Below are 17068 nucleotides of genomic sequence, written 5' to 3' on the forward strand. Positions count from 1 at the left end.
TTTTTTTAATAAATGCCAAATCACTAGATTTTTGATGGAAAAAAATACAGATGGACTGTGTTTTACCTATTTGAAAATCACCAATCCATTTAAAATAAAATCCAAGAGGGTATATACATTCTAATCAAGTAATTGATTATTTTCCTGATTAATAAGAACTACACTTTACACAAAATACTTTATCAGCAGCTGTTTTCTTCAAAAAACCAATAGTCATAGTTTCACAGTTGAAAAAGTTACACATTAAAATATTTTACAATTCATTGTATATTCACCAGGTTCCCATTTCCTAAAGGGCTTGTAATATAAAGCAGATTAGAAGGGAAAAACCTCAAAGTTGATTACTTTGACACTAAGTTTTACAGAGGACACTAAGAACCACAAAAAGCTTAGGTTCTATCGTAAAATAGTGACCAAATTCCATTCTTCTTTAAAAAACCCAATTAGAAACATCTTTTTAAAAAACCAAATTCTACAACATGAGTAACAGATTTTAAATTAACAGCATTCTAAAAATCTTCAAAATAAATGATTTTATATAGCTGAGAATGATAAAAAGTTAAAGCATGATTTTCAAATAGTTGATTATTTCTTGCTAGAATGTGTTTAAATTAGTTTTATTTTCTTTAAACCTGATTTTCTTCTTTTCTCCAAAATAGTCATTGAAGGAAATATTGCTCAAGTGACCAAATGAAATTGTTGAGCCAATACTCAGTTATACCACATTCAATGACAAGGATGGTCAGTCATAGAAACTGACCAACTGGAATTGATCTCTGATACTCAAGTACCTGGAAGTAGCTATATTATCACTGACTTGAAACATATCCTAGTCACCCCATGTAGCATTTAATTCAATTTCTGGTTCCTTGCCTTCTGAGTACTACCTATCCATTTTCCCTTATTTTTAAGGTTGTTTACATAAACTCTGCTTGGATTTGTTTGAAATGTACTTTGCATTTAGCTAGTTCATTTAATGTATATTCTTTATAGAATTTGTCTACATTTCTTCAAACGGAATTAATTTGGCTGTAATAACTTAAAAATAAACGTAAATGATAAAAGTTATGTGGCTTGTGTTTTAATGGTGGAGAGGTCCTAGGGGAAGGGGAACTATCTGGACTGATGTGAAAAATGCAAAAATTGTATAAACTTTGTGCAAGGAAGCTCAAAGCTTTTTTGGCACTCAGTAAAACACAGTTCTCTGTTAAAAACTTCAGATTCCACCATCAAAGCTTCAGATTTGTACCATTTCACTGAGTTTTCCTGTAATTAATCCCTGATATAGAAAATACTGGGATGTTAGTATGTATTAACTGAATAAATCTAAAAGACACTAATTGTTAATCATGAAATTTTAATGTTATGAAATCTGTATCTGCAAAAGAATCTATCTGGTCTCCTGCTAAAACAAAGTTTAAATTCTTCTTAACTATTCTAAGACAGTTTAGGGAAGTAAGTTCCCTAAATAAGTTCCCAAATTTATTTTTCTTGCTGGCAATATTATGTACATGCTTTAGTGAGGTACCTAAATCTCCAGTAATTATGCCCTTTAAGGGTTCTAAAATAGTCAAATATTAAGAGTATTTGTATTAGAGTCCCGTTCACTATTCAAGACTTCTACTATAGGTAACTGATTTCATAAATGAATATTTTTTAAGTGATGCTGTATAAAATGTGCAGTCTTCATTAAGTTGTACTCCAATAATATGCCTAGTCTAGAAAACTGTCAGTAAATTATTGCACTTTTTCTGGTGTGGCACCTGGACATTTGCTAAAGCTATGTCCTAGGGCATTAATCATTCATTTGAAATAGTAAAATATCAGATTGTAGAGTGATAACTAGCCTTAGCCCCTACATCTTGGGTTAATGTTTTTCAAAATGTTTAAGAATGTATCCTGTGCTCAAATGCAATTTAATAAAGTTGGAGAGTGAGTCCTGACAACTCGGAAATGGGACATGATCTTAAAATGGTTTAAGGCCCTAATTTTATTATGGAGATACTGAATAAATAGGCTAAAAAGGTAAAAAGTTCATGGTTTCTATTCCCCCTATTATAAAGTATTATTCATGAACATACCTTGGTAGAGGGGTAAGCAATCAGGAAGATAGTCTAAATTGTGTTAATTTTGGTAACTAATTTCATATGGTTGAGGCATTCTCAACTATAAAAGAGGATGGAAGATGGGGGATTCAAGTGAAAACAGAAGAAAATAAAAGGAAAGAGGAGGAACTTTCATCTGTTTTCCTTAAGTAGTTATACACCAGTCATTGGTATAAATGGGATAGTGCCTGAGCCTCACCCACAGATCAAGAGAAACGCTGACCATGCTGCTACAAACAATAAAAAATTTGGGGTGCAAAACAATGCATGACTATGGGACAGATCATGTAAATAAAGAATATATATTAATGATAGTTTCTATAATATAAATAGCCTTTAATAAAAAAAATAATCTTTTTAATAACATTAATACTCACTTCTATTTTCTGGAAAACATGCATGAAAAATGTATTCAATTCATTGCAAAAGGAGAAAAAAAAATCTAAGGTGAATACTGTACAATTCTGGAGCAAGAATTATTCCTGCTCGTTCTTTCTCTATGATGATTATTTACTTTGTGGGAGCCCAGAATTTCCCTGGGAAATAAGAATCAGATTCTTGTAAATACTGTCCAGAAAAAAAACCCCAAAACACCACCTTATAACAGGTCTCATTTGTGACTGCTTCCCAAACTTTGCAGATAAGACCCCAAATCATCAAAAGGTTTGATTTATTAAAAAGGAAAAGTCTCTGATGAAATCTCAAGAGTCCCTTACACCCCAAGCATTTTTCTTCATCAAACAAGGAGTCAAAAACCCACTTCAAACTATAAATTGAACAGCAATGGAAAAATAAAAATTTTCATTATTTTCCAATCTTAGTGTAATTTAACATCAAACTCCAGTTTACTTGGACCTAATGCAATAATAGATTTTGTTGTGTCCACATTTCAAAACATAAAACATTTGCAAGACAAAAAAAGAACATCATTCTTTTTCCTTCTCCATCATTTCTATATATTTTGGGTTTTTTTTTGTTTTGTTTTGTTTTTTAAAAAAAGATACAAACAATCTTTAAAGTTTACCTTTTTTGGACTTAAGGCATAACATGAAATTGCGCATTATTCTAAAGCTTAATTTTGAAATGAACTATTTTAGTGCTATACGAACCCTGTTTGCGTTTACATTATTTAAATTATATAGTATTTTATTTCTGTTCCTGTTGTAAATTCTAATGCTGTTCATGGATTGTGCAATTCCTATGCAATCAGTCTTTGCCTGTTGACAGTTATTAACAGTGCAGTATAGAATCCAGATACTGAGCTTTCAGTTTCTTAATCATTTCAGTTCAAAGCATGCTGCTTAATTGTGTGGAAGATCCAATCCATTTTTGTTGTCCAGCCACCATGATGTGCATCATTCATTTGTTTCATGAAATATTCCAAAGCCTCCTGCTCAGTTTTATCTAAAGCTAGGGTCTTTCGAATGTATGCAATATCATCAAAAGACTGTAGTTCTGGCATTCCAGAGCCAAGCATCATTGAGAAAAGATTTATGAAGAGATTGGCATGCTGCCGAATAGCTAGATAAGCCTTGTAACACATCTCCTGAAACCTACAAGTAATAAGAACAGTTTGGTTAGTATGGAGTAAAACGTGTTAATACCTTCGGGTCTCTGCTCAAATGTCACAAAGTTAGAGAGGCCTTCTTGGACAAAACTATAAAATACAGCATTCTTCTCCCTACTCCTCTTACCAACACTTTCTGTTCCCTTTACCTGACACCAGAATGTGAACTCTGTGAGTCCATAAGCACTTTGTTTACTGCTCTATCATCAGCCCCTAAAAGAATGCCTGGCACATTAGCAATTTAATAAGGATTTATTAAATGTATGAACTGGTCCATACTAAAGCCTCTAGGGATTAGGTTAGGGCCAGGACTGAGTTATAGATAAAAGAGAATTTTATAAAAGGTTTTTAAAAGTACTTTAAGGTTTAAGATAGACTAATGATACCCCATATGGTGGTCAAGAAAAATTATGAATAAACATGGTATTGATGGTTGACTGAATTCCTCAGATTGTATGACTAAAAAGTGTTGTTTGAAGCACTATACATGATTTGTTAATAAAGAGAAGGTGGAATCCAATTTTTAAACGGCAGTGAACAAAAACTTTTAATGTACTATGAAGTTTAAGGATCACTTTCTTTTTAGGCCTTAACTAAATCAATAAATTAAACTGGTTTTTCTTTCCATTTCCTTCACAGCATTACACAATAAATAAATAAAAATAAACACAATAAAATATCCAGTTTATGCTACAATGTTAATAAAACATTTATTTTTAAATTGCTTGAAAAATATCGATTGTTTTGGTAGAGCAGCAAGAATTCTTTATTTTGTGCTTTTGATGTCTTGAACTTACCTCTCAAATTCTCTTGTCTTTGTGCATTCTTGGGCTCCTTTACTAATCACTATTAAGAAATCTTGTGTCAAAACAAATGGCACACGCTCCCGTTTATAACCAAATTTTTTCTTCTTGTGATCCAAAAAGTGTCCAAAATCTATATGAAACAGCTTTCAAAAATAAGAAATTATGTTATAGTTTGACAAATGCAGAAATACAATGTCCTGAATTAGTAAATTTAAGAATGTCGAGGGACTTCCCTGGTGGTCCAGTGGCTAAGACTCCGTGCTCCTAATGCAGGGGACTTGGGTTCGATCCCTGGTCAAGGAACTAGATCCCACATGCCACAACTAAAAGATCCCTCATGCTGCAACTAAAGATCCTGCATGCCACAACTAAAAGATCCCACATGCCGCAACGAAGATCCCGCATGCCACAACTAAGACCCAGTGCAGCCAAATAAATAAGTAAAAAAAAATATATTAAAAAAAAAGAATGTTGACACATTTAAAAGAGGAAGCTATTACTTGTCCATCATCTTTAACCATGATGTTACTATTGTGACGATCTCCAATTCCCAAAATGAAGGTAGCAACACAATATCCAGCACATGAACGTGTAAATAGATCGATGGCTGCATCATATCTACAAAGAAGAAATAAACACCTTTGAGTTAGTATGGAAATACAGAATGATCCAGTCCAAACTGGGAAAAGATGGTCAAAGTTTTTAGTAAAGTCTGTATTAAAACAATGAAAACAATCACTGACATTAGGGGGAGGAAGTAATTATGTTTGAAGATCTGAGGAACTCTGGGATTCTCAAGTGTTCAAAGGTTTCTAAGAAAATTTCTAGATATTCTCTGACCAAAGCATAATTCTTATTATAGTGAAAAAATACTTATGTCATTAAAATAAATTTTTTCTAATCATTTTAACAATGAATTAGGAGTAAAATTTTTGATTTTAATTAATTTAACCTTAGCTTTTAAAAAAAGAATAAGCACTAAGAAAAACACATTTTAGATTCTTAAGGTGAATGTACAGGATTTCACCAAATTATAAGCAATTCTGATCATTTAAACTCAATAACCTCAAATATTTCAAAGGTTGAACATATCTTTTTCCAATGTAAATACAGTTTTTTTTTTTTCTTTTCTGGTCTAACTCAAAGAAATATACACAACCATTAAAAATCTTGTCTATCAGATACAAACTTCTACTAGCATAGAAAGAAAAGAATAATAAACTCACATTTCTCCCTTGTTCTTGTCTTTGAGCCACTGATGTAGTGTGTGGCTGTTGAACTGCAGGGCACCTTTCAGGCCTCCTTTACACTGAATTTGCATAATAGTGTGAGAATTTCTCACCACCTCAATAAGTCCCACACAGTCACCAATGGACAGACAACCATAAGGTAACATTCTGAAAAAGGAACAAGACTGCAGTTAAATGATGGGATTTTAAAACAGCAAATATTTTATCTTTTTTTTAATGTGAAGATCTAATTGGTTTTATTAGGAGATTGATGAATCGAGCATCATTCCATCTAGCAACTCGAAGGGCGCTCCCTAAAATAGCAAGGCTAATACAGGAATATTCTATTTGCAAATTTTTCATGCATGACCTTTACTCCTTTAACCTAGTTTTACTTTTCTTTTATTACAACATGACAAATATTCCTAGAAAAATCAAATTATCTGCCATCATTTATTATAACCTCCAACTGTGAAAGCATTTAATTGTATATGAGAAAAGCATGAAGAAAATTATTGTGGCTATTCAAAGTTTATAAACATTTATGACTTTAAAAATAATGGGTGAATTTAAAGATGTTTAACTGACATCTAAACAATACCTTAGGGTAGCAGTTCTCAAGTTTTTGGTTTCAGGACTCCTTTAAACTCTTAAAAATTATCAAGGATACCAAAAAGCTTTTATTTATTTGGGTTATATCTATTGACATTAGACATTAAAATGGAGAAAATTTTAAAATTAAAATATTCATTAATTCATTTAAAGTAATATTTATTACTCATTTATATAAAAAATACTATCTTTTACAAAACAAAAACCCTAAAAACAAAAAAAACTTAGAAGAGTGACATTGTTTCCCATTTTTTCAAATTTCTTTAATGTCTGGCTTAATAGTATGCAGCTGGCTTCTCATGAATGCTTTTGTATCCAATCTAATGCAATGTTTTGACTGAAGCATATGAAGAAAATCTGGCCTCGCACAGATATGTATTTGGAAAAGGGAGTAATAGCCTTTTTCAGATAATTGTACATATTTTTCTTTCCTACTGTTCCAAAACTTGACAAGAGATAGTTTCTTAAGTTGCAATGTGGAATGTGAAACCATAACAGTAAACTTTTCATACTCTGTTACATGAAGACCCATTTGTTTATCTTGCCTCTGAATGGAATTTCTACCCATATATGACTTTATAATCCTATATTGGTCATTTGGAAGATATTAGTTCACTGAGTTATGGAGATCTTCCAAATGTTGATCTCCTTTTCATTATACCAACTAAAAAAAATCACAATTGTTAACATTATCACTGATCTCATCAGAAAAGTCTTTAATTTTGGGGAAGCTCATAGCAGTAGATACAAGGTTTTCAAAATTCTAATTTTTACTTGAAACCTTAAATTTGATTTTTGACAACAAATACTGTCAGTTGTTCTCCCTGAAGAGTCTCATATTGTTCATTTTCAAGAAAATGTTTACCAAATATCCATGTCTGAATAATCATAGCTTGTCTGTTAGTTATTCTTTAAGTAAAAATGATGTTCCATGATAAAAGCAGTTAGTTTAGCCCACAACTCAAATAACCCACCAATGATTTTTCCTTGATACAACCATACTTTGGTGTGCAGTCGAAGTGCTTTATGGGTATTTCCCATTCATCACATGTAATATTAAAAAGGACATGTAATCAAGGGTAGAGATGTGAGAATTTAAAGAGACAATGGAAAAAAAGCACCTAATATGCCCATTGGCACATAAGTACTGAAGTATGGTTTTTCTTGCTCTCCTGTTCTCATATGCTACTGTCCATTCTTTCCACCTTTCCTGTACTTCCTAAATTCCTAAAAGAGTAACAGTCTAAACTTATTTTTCTTTTCTCACTTAATTCCTTGTAGCTTAATTTCTATCACTCTACTGACTCAACTCTTCTTAAAGCTAACCATGAATCATCAAATCCAAGGCCTTTTTCATAGTTCTTATAACTCCTGAAGCACCTGATACTGTAAACTGTTTGTGAATCTCTCCCCTTTTCTGGGTTCTGTGAATCACTTACTCTGGTCTTCCTACCCTTTTGACCATTTTCCTTGTGGAATCTTTTCTTCTATCTGCTCTGGTAAATAAAGGAATTTCTTAAGGTGGTACTCCTGAGCATTTTCTCTTAATTTTATTACTGTTGAACATGCTCATAGTTTAAAGCGTTACATAGTCCTACAAGCTTATTATTAAAGATATTAAACTTTATAAAAATTTTAAATTTACTTAAGTTTAATTTTAAATTTAAATTTACTTAAGTTAAAATTTAAATTTAATTTTTAAATTTATATTAAATTTATATTTAATATATATATTAAATATAAATTTAAATTTACTTAAGTTAAAAAACGTAACAACTTTCCAAAAATACAACTTACTTTCCAACGATCTAGCTCATTTAACTTTAGATACTTTTTTGTATAGCTCATTTAACTTTAGATACTTTTTTGTATAGCTACTAATTTACAATTAAATATTGTAATTACCAGAGTTACAGACAAAAGTACTTTTGAAGAGGGTGGACTTTGCCTGAATTTGCAAAGGGACAAGTAAAAGAAGGATAAAATATTAGACACAAAAATGACTAGGAGAAGATGTGGCAGGATAGAAAACTTGGAGATGATGCTGATAACTGGGAAGGTTGGGCAGAAACCAACAAAATGGCAAAAACTTTAAGATTAGTTGCTTTCATAAATTTTGCTGAAAAACTGACTCAAGATTAGAGAATTTATAAAGTCTTAGAATTAGAAAACTTATATAATGAAAGAAACCTTCTTTTAAACTCTTTAACTTCTGAATAAAAAATGGGGCCTTTTGTGTCTCTTGTCTCCTATGTCCTGTTCCTAAATACAGTTGGCCCTCTATAACTGAGGATTCTGGATACTCGGATTCAACCAACTGCAGATGGAAAGTATTTGGGGAAAAAAATCCAGAAAGTTCCAAAAAGAAAAACTTGAATTTGCTGTGCCCTGGCAACTATTTACATAGCCTTTACATTGCACTAGGCATTATAAGTAACCTAGAGATGACAAAGTCTACAGGAGGATGTGCACAGCTTATATGCAAATACTACGCCATTTTATATAAGGGACTTGAGCATCCGTGGACTCTGGCATTGGCGGTGGTCCTGGAACCAATCTCCTGCAGATACCAAGGAAAGATTGTTAGTGACCAGTTGCAGAGTCTTTATCAGCTTATTGGAAATAGCTCTTCTTACCTAGCTGAATCTCATTAGCTATTCTAAGCCAAGGAAGAAGAGGACAAATAGAAAGTACCACAGTGTAATCAACTAGTGTTAATTATCACTCCATACATTTATTTATAGATATATGCCTCTATATTGTTTATAATTAATATATTTTACAATTAAAATTTACTAATGGTTTACTTTTTCAGGATAACTTTCAGCATACATGTTGTCTTATTGGTTACCTACCGAAGATCAAGACCTTGATTTTGCCATATATTTTCCATAATGCGAATAATCTGAAGTGTTAGCATATCTTGCCGTAAATCTGAAATTCAAAGAATATGTATACCAACACTTAATGCCACAAGCACAAATTTGAGTATCACTTCATCACAATGTTTTCAAACAGAAAATATACAGAACTATGTTTGCTCTTCAAAATAATCTGTAAGGAAGCAATAATCTTAGTCTTTAACCCATTTCTAAAGTATCTGCATAAACACATCTGTATAACAATGTAGGATAACGTGGCATGTATTTCACAAAAAAATTAAATTAAAATATTTAAATTACTTATTTTTCTGAATCCTTAAACTTGAACATGTTTATATTAAAATATTTGGATTAACAGAATTCAGCGCTGAAAGGTCATTTCCTAATGAAAACCCATCAATGATACATTTGTTTAATATATAAAAATGTATTCCCCCACAGCCTGTTCTCCAAATAAATTAGAACCTTCTTTTATGATTCCTCAGCAGACTACACTTTTCCTTTGTACCAGGGTTGTAATTTTGTTTTTGTAGTTATTTGTTTAATGTCTCTTTTCCCTGCTAGACTGTAAACTCTATAAGAGGGCAGGGATTCTGTGTTGTGTATTCTTACAACTTCAGGGCCTAGCATGTCAAATATTTATGGAGTGAATGGATACACAGCTGAACAAAATGATTTTCAGGCCTTCTGATTCTAAACCTAGTACTTCTTTCCTTTTCAATAATTATAAATACATATTCTAAAGGTTAAGACATTTGCTTAATATTATATATTTTACCACATGCATATTCCTTAAATGGCTTTCAATAATCTTCAGGGTTCATAAATATCCTGTGTATAAAAATATAACTAAATTCATGCATCATAAGTCCATTAATATTCTTCCTTACCATCCCCATTTTTAAAGATGATCTCATTGTTCTGAAAGAGTAATTCTGACATGATGTCTGGGTTCTCCCAATTCAACCACAGTGGCCTTTTTGCAGAGGACATAATTCGACACTCTTCAAGCCTTTAAAATAGTTGAAAAATTTACTAGGCACCTTAGCTTTGTTATTCTTTGTAGCCTCAATTTATTTTAAAATATATATACTATACAGCTTTTTGAAGTGTTATAACAATTTTAAACTTTCTCCTCAGTTTTATTTATGAATTAATTTCTGAGGTAGTATAAAGAAAAAATACATATTAAGCTTAAAAATTTCTTATAAATGGAATATGAATTTTCCACAAATATAGGGACATCTCATTTGTTTTACAGCTATTACATTCCATTTCTTATCCAATGATACCAGAAATTCTGGCCATAAAAAGTTTTAAATTCTATTATTAAAGTAGTAAAAACTCATTCTGAATAAATGCAGGTCTGAACTTAAGAAAATTTTACTACTCTTATTTTGCAGGGTAGGAAAAGGAGAGAGACAAGCATATATTATTGAACACAATGACATTCTGACTTTTTCAAGACGGTCTCCAGAGAAAGTACTTGTTTAAATGTATCAATAAAACTTCCAATAAAGTACCTTACCTGAGATTTCCCAGCTGATGAGCAGGGTTTAGAGGCGACAGAAAGCCCTGTAGAGCATCCATGAAATCTGGTCGCCGCATTTGCTCAACTAAAAATTTCATCTGTACCTGATAAATGAGCATAATCATGGTTAGAAGTTGATTTGATAAAGGTAAAACTAATTGCTAATCTCTTTTATACACTGGAACCTCATTATTGTGTAGTCTTTGAATCCATATCCTGGATTGGCTGCATTCTAATTAGAAGGGTTTCTATAACACAGAGCTGCACAACTCAGACAGAGAGGTGAGAGTGACAGTACTGTGCACTTTCCTGTGACAAAAGCTCTGCATGCTGACCGAGGCAGTGTTCTGGCTCTAGAGCAGGGCTTGGTCAACTATGGCTTGTAAGTCAGTTGCCAGTTTTTGTAAGTCAAATTGCCTTAGAATATAGTCATGCCCATTCACTTAGATATTGGTGCTTTCACACTAGAATAGCAGAGCTGAGTAGTTACAACAAACTGCATGGCCTACCAAGTCTAAAATATTTACTATCTAGCTTTTTAAGAAAAAGTTTGCTGACCTTTGTTCTAGAGGAAAAACTGTGGAGATATCACATTAGCTTAATAACCTTACTTTTAAGCTTTGCAGAAAACACCACATTCTCTGTTCAATAAAAAAGGTCTAGTGAGTCTAAAAGAAATTGTTGGGAAAAGTCTCATTCTATACTCAAGGTTCTAGTACATAAGTGGAAAGAAACATCCTTTGTTAATCACTTTTTTAATCCACTGTATCACAGCCAATCTGTGATATGAAAACTTCACTTTAGAAGAAATGCTTATATTTACAAATTTAACTAATATCTAATTTCTTTTTTCTTACCTTAGTTACAATATAATAAATTTATTATTTCAAAGCAGTCTAATTTCTTCTTGCTCACAATTCCAGCAGCAGAAACAATACAATTATTTTCTAATAACCTGTATTTGAACTTACATACCACAATTTCAATAAAATCAACTCACATACTGTATGACATTTAGATTAATACAGTAACTTTCTTTTAAAGTTGTTTTTTTCTTCAAGCAACATTAATGAAAATGTTGAAAAAATGTATTCAGTACTACTAATTTACATTGTCTGTTCTTTGGGGACTCACTAATAAACTGGGATTTTCTTTTTTCATTTCACTAGAGGTGAGGAATGATCTCACTTTTTACTGTAGGGTGTGTTGGACTGAATAAAGGATAAGGAGTAGAAAAAGGTCATGAAAACCTTTACATTTCATGTTCCTCAGGTACACTAAGCAAGACTGCAGGTGACTCAAGTGTGTGATATATTTACTGTGTGACTAAGAGTCCATTTTAAACTATTTAGAAATATAGAAACTAATTTCTTTCCACTCATTTTCAGGGTCATTATTAAAAGAAAAGAAATGACACAGAGTAAGGAAAAATCATTTTTAAGACTTAGGGCTGGGACTTCCCTGGTAGCGCAGTGGTTAAGAATCTGCCTGCCAATGCAAGGGTCACAGGTTCGAGCCCTGGTCCAGAAAGATCCCACATGCCATGGTAAAACTAAGCCCATGTGCCACGACTACTGAGCCTGCGTGCCTAGAACCCATGCTTCGCAACAAGAGAAGCCACAGCAATGAGAAGCCCACACACCACAACGAAGAGTAGCCCCTGCTCGCCACAACTAGAGAAAGCCCGTGCGCAGCAACGAAGACCCAACACAGCCAAAAAAAAGACTTAGGGCTAAACAACAAGGTCCTAATGTATAGCACGGGAACTATATTCAATATCCTGTGATAAACCATAATGGAAAAGAATATAAAAAAAGAATATATATATGTATATAACTGAGTCACTTTGCTATACAGCAGAGATTAGCACAATATTGTGAATCAACTATACTTCAATAAAAAAAATTAAAAAAAAGACTTAGGGCTATATAAAAGAGAAATGAAGGGAAAGAGGAGGGAACTAACATTTACTGGGCACCTCCCATGTTCTAGGGACTATGAGAGGTGCTTTGCATATCTTGTATGATTTAATTCTCACATCAACCCTATGAGGAAAGTATTATTCCCATTTTACAGATGAGGAAAATGAACCTCAAGAGACTAAATAATGTGTCTAACATTACATTGCTTGGATCCAAATCTTAATCTGCCTAATTCTAAGGCCCTGCATATATACTGGGCATATATACTGGGCTCTCATATACTGGGCTCATATATACTGGGCTCTCAAATAACCCTGCCCCACTGCAATGAAGGAGTCTGAAAACCAAACTGAAGAGTCACATACCTTTTGTGTTTCATCCTTCTTCTCTTGTTTGAGAATGTCAGTTAAGTTAATGAGCTTTTCCATAGCCTCAACCTGCCTATTCAGGTGCTTCAAATACATCCCACATGCACGGCAATAGGACTCCAAAAGCAGGCCAAACCTCTGACTAACTGTTTTATTGTGCATCTCAGATCTAAAAGGTCAGTGGGAGAGAGAGAGAGAGAGAGAGAGAGAGATTTTAATGAGTATACACATAACCTTTTTTAAGAAACCCATTTTCTAAATTCAAAAAATGTTATAATCATGTAACTAATACTAACTAATACAATCATACTAACGAATGACAGGTTTTAAATCATTTAAAACCTATCATTTAGAAGCAAAACAATTAAGAGTTTCAGGTAGTTCCTGGAAATATAAATTTTAAAAAAACTAGATTTTAGGTTTATTTCAACTACTTTTCATTTACTAATCTTAGCACAAAATACATAAACATGAAAAAAGGAAATTAGGCACAAAAATAATACAATGAATAGAGAGGGAGTGAAGAGCTCAGTGAACACTATTTGACTCTTCTGGCATACATGTCCCTTTTCTGTACTGTGTCTGAATTTAAGTTATTCTTAAATTTATTTTATTTATTTATTTTTGGCTGCATTGGGTCTTTGTTGCTGTGCACAGGCTTTCTCTAGTTGTGGAGAGCGGGGGCTACTCTTCATTGCAGTAGGCATGCTTCTCGTTGAGGTGGCTTCTCTTGTTGCAGAGCACAGGCTCTAGACGCATGGGTTTCAGTAGTTGTGGCACGAGAGCTCAGTAGTTGTGGCACGAGGACTCAGCAGTTGTGGCACGAGGGCTCTCGGGCTCTAGAGCGCAGGCTCAGTAGTTGTGGCACACGGGCTTAGTTGCTGCATGGCATGTGGGATCTTCCCAGAGCAGGGATCGAACTGGTGTCCCCTGCATTGGCAGGTGGATTCTTAATCACTGTGCCACCAGGGAAGTCCCTGAATTTAAGTTATTTTAAACCTAGTTTCTAGATTCCATTTTAAATTTATTTTAACATTTAAAAAATCATGTTAATTACAAATCTGTTTCTAAATTTATAAAAAAGTGCATGGTTTATGACCTCTCACTTTGTGTATTAGATATAGCATATTCTGCAAAATATTTTTTATTCTTAATTAGCTTATTTTCTAGTAAGAAACTTGGGATATTTGTCATTATTGTTCTGAATTCCAAGGCAAGATTTTTTGGGGGTGGGGGGATATCTTAATCCACACATATGGTGAAATCAATTGCAACATTAATCTGGACCTAGCAAATTTTACTTTGCTTAAAGTAGAATCAAAATCTTTAAAAATATTTCAGCTCTCATTCTTGTATAAAATTTAGTTTTAATTTTACTGCTTACTTAATGTTAAAGAGAAAAGGCTGAGGGAAGTTCATCACTGGTACAATATACTTTCAGTATGGAAAACTCTTCTAGACAAACAAAAACAACAGTATATAAGTAATACATATTTATACATCAACTGAGAATACAAGTTATATATATATATATATATATAAAGAATTAAATGGGAAAATAATTTGACTTACTTTAAATGCCAAAAGAAAAAGTGCCCAATCCTTTGATTAGTCAATGCTTTTTTGAGTAAAAACCTCACAAGTAGGTTATCCAAATACTGTTCATATTTTAGGACCTATGTGATTAAAAACAAACAAACAAACAAAAATAAAAACAACTCTACATCAATCAAGGTCAGTTTCTGCATGGTTGGATTTAAAGAAAAATTTTTTAGGAAGAAAACAGATACTACTGGTAATAAAACTGACTTTTAAAAATGCATAAACCCAGCTAATACAGTAGGTGTTGGAAGGTGCATGGATTTAGAATAAAACATTATTTTTCTATTTTACCTGTACTAGCTGAATTAGGTACTGAGAAAGTTTGTCATCTGTTAAATATTTTTCTAAGCATCGAACAGCAAAACCTCGAACCATAGGATCTGGGTAATTGCAGTCCAGAAGCTCCATAGCCTGTTCAGGTTTGATTGGAGGCCAATCTTTTACCAAGCAGTACATCTGTGTATGAGTGAGATAATAGATCATATTTAAAAACCAAAGACAGTTGTGAATGAACCCTCTTAAGACATTGTCTTAATTTCTTATTTTAAAATTAGATAAAAGCCCCCCTTATGAATTCAGTGCTTAAAATGTTTAGTTCTAATTAATTTTATCAGTGGAAGTTATGTAAACAGTATTTTTCTCTACTGTACAGATCTTCCTCGACTTACAATGGGCTTATGTCTTGATAAGCCTATCATAAGTTGAAAATATTTCAAGTCAAAAATGCACTTAATACACATAATCTACTGAACATCATAGCTTAGCCTAGACTACTTTAAACATGCTCAGAACACTTACTTTAGTCCACAGCTGGGCAAAATCATTTAACACAAAGCCTATTTTATAATAAAGTGTTGAATATCCCATGCAATTTGTTGAACACTGTACTGAAAGTGAAAAGGAGAATGGCTGTATGGGTACAGAATAGTTGTAAGGATACTGGTTGTTTACCCTCATGATCATCCGGCTGACTGGGAGCTCTGGCTCGCTACTGCTGCCCAGTATCAGGAGAGACTATTTTACCACATATTGCTAGCCTGAGAAAAGATCAAAATTCGAAATTTGAAGTATAGTTTCTACTGAATGCATCTCACTTTCTCACCATTGTAAAGTAATAATATCTTAAGGTGAACCATGGTAAGTCGAGGACCATCTGTATTATCATTATTAATTAATTTAAAACATAGTCTATTTCATTTCTTATACTTATGCAGACTTTCTGAGAAAAAACAATTTGAATGACATACCAGATTTGTGCAACAGTTATTCAGTAATCTCAAACATGCATTTACCTGAGCTACTTCATCTCTAGAATTCCATTTAACAGACAGAAGCAATTTGGGTAGAATTTCAGGGATAGTTACACAATAGTGTCTGTGTGGAAAAGACAAAACAAAACAAAACAAACATTCTTACATGTTATTCAAAAGGCCTAGATGTCTAAATTTGTGACTATGCAATCTTTAAGAAGTTCCAAACACTTTTAAAACTTCTTACCATTACTAGCCTTCTTTAAAATCAAAACAAACCTGTGTTTAACACTATAGCTGCACATATATGTACATAGATACAGTTATAATGGCATGGAAGACTAAAGGAAAACCCAAATGGAAGACAGGTATTTAGGGAAAATTATGAATTTATGTTATAACACTATATAGCCCCTATTATTCATCTACTTATTCGGCATGAACCATGAGAAGAGTTACCACTTCTACTGTGGTCACTGGACAAAATTTATGTTTAAATGAACTTTCTGCAGAAATGCACTGCAACTGCCTTATTTAAATAAACCAGGGTACTCTTACCAAGTTGCAGGATAATTTCTTCAGAAGTGAAAATAAGTATTACTTTAAGGAAGTGTAAGAAAAATGGAAGGAACTCCTAAAAATGAAAATATCTAGACCAATTAAATCACAACTAAATTGATCTAAAACTAAGGATTCAGAATTTTAAAAAAGCCTTCAATCTGCAAGGTTATTACCAATGCAGCATGATTTTCTAGAAATACTGATCGATACCCACAGTTCAAAAAAGGATAATGTTTGTAATTAAAAATCATGTAAATTATGCTTTATTTACTCTAATAGGTAATGGCAGAAGCATGGCAAGATCAGCCAAAGTCAGTTCTTTCTTCTGAAATAGAAGGAACAGAGACTCTATCTTAACACTTACCTGTGGCTCCACAGAAAATCTTTCTCTTGCTCAGTGATTTCAGATAGAGGATCTCGTGTACAAATTGCTCGGAGCTGTTCTTTATCATTTTCTCTTAATTCATTGTCTCTAGCTAGTCTGTTACTCTGTAAAATAAAGTAATATCTTATATAATTTTCTTTGCCATACCCCCCCTCGATTCATGAGTGATCTGCAAAAAAAGAAAATTAATTTTCAATAAACTTTACATTGCTTATTAACTGTTAAAAAACAGTTTATTCTCATTGCAA

General features: G+C 32.7%; 1 protein-coding gene across 2 annotated transcripts in view; it reads right to left on the reverse strand.

The window, feature by feature from the left end:
- Positions 1 to 644: 644 nt before the first annotated feature.
- PIK3CA (phosphatidylinositol-4,5-bisphosphate 3-kinase catalytic subunit alpha) overlaps positions 645 to 17068 on the reverse strand; it is a 109982-nt gene continuing 93558 nt past the window's right edge. The window contains exons 10-21 of one of the 2 annotated variants that reach the window (XM_027111431.1): positions 16800 to 16924; positions 15917 to 15998; positions 14916 to 15080; positions 14595 to 14698; positions 13020 to 13191; positions 10730 to 10836; positions 10092 to 10213; positions 9175 to 9253; positions 5705 to 5875; positions 4979 to 5096; positions 4470 to 4621; positions 645 to 3658 (exon numbers count right to left, since the gene is read on the reverse strand). In XM_027111431.1, the coding sequence (XP_026967232.1) occupies positions 3388 to 3658; positions 4470 to 4621; positions 4979 to 5096; positions 5705 to 5875; positions 9175 to 9253; positions 10092 to 10213; positions 10730 to 10836; positions 13020 to 13191; positions 14595 to 14698; positions 14916 to 15080; positions 15917 to 15998; positions 16800 to 16924 (1668 nt within the window). In that variant the 3' untranslated portion in view covers positions 645 to 3387. Of the gene's footprint in view, positions 3659 to 4469; positions 4622 to 4978; positions 5097 to 5704; positions 5876 to 8227; positions 8880 to 9174; positions 9254 to 10091; positions 10214 to 10729; positions 10837 to 13019; positions 13192 to 14594; positions 14699 to 14915; positions 15081 to 15916; positions 15999 to 16799; positions 16925 to 17068 lie in introns of those variants that run through there. The other variant, XM_027111438.1, reaches the window with a different exon arrangement.

The sequence above is a fragment of the Aethalodelphis obliquidens genome, unplaced genomic scaffold (assembly GCF_003676395.1).
Source record: "Aethalodelphis obliquidens isolate GAN/ISIS:26980383/991018 unplaced genomic scaffold, ASM367639v1 scaffold1, whole genome shotgun sequence".
In the NCBI taxonomy this organism is placed as follows: domain Eukaryota; kingdom Metazoa; phylum Chordata; class Mammalia; order Artiodactyla; family Delphinidae; genus Aethalodelphis; species Aethalodelphis obliquidens.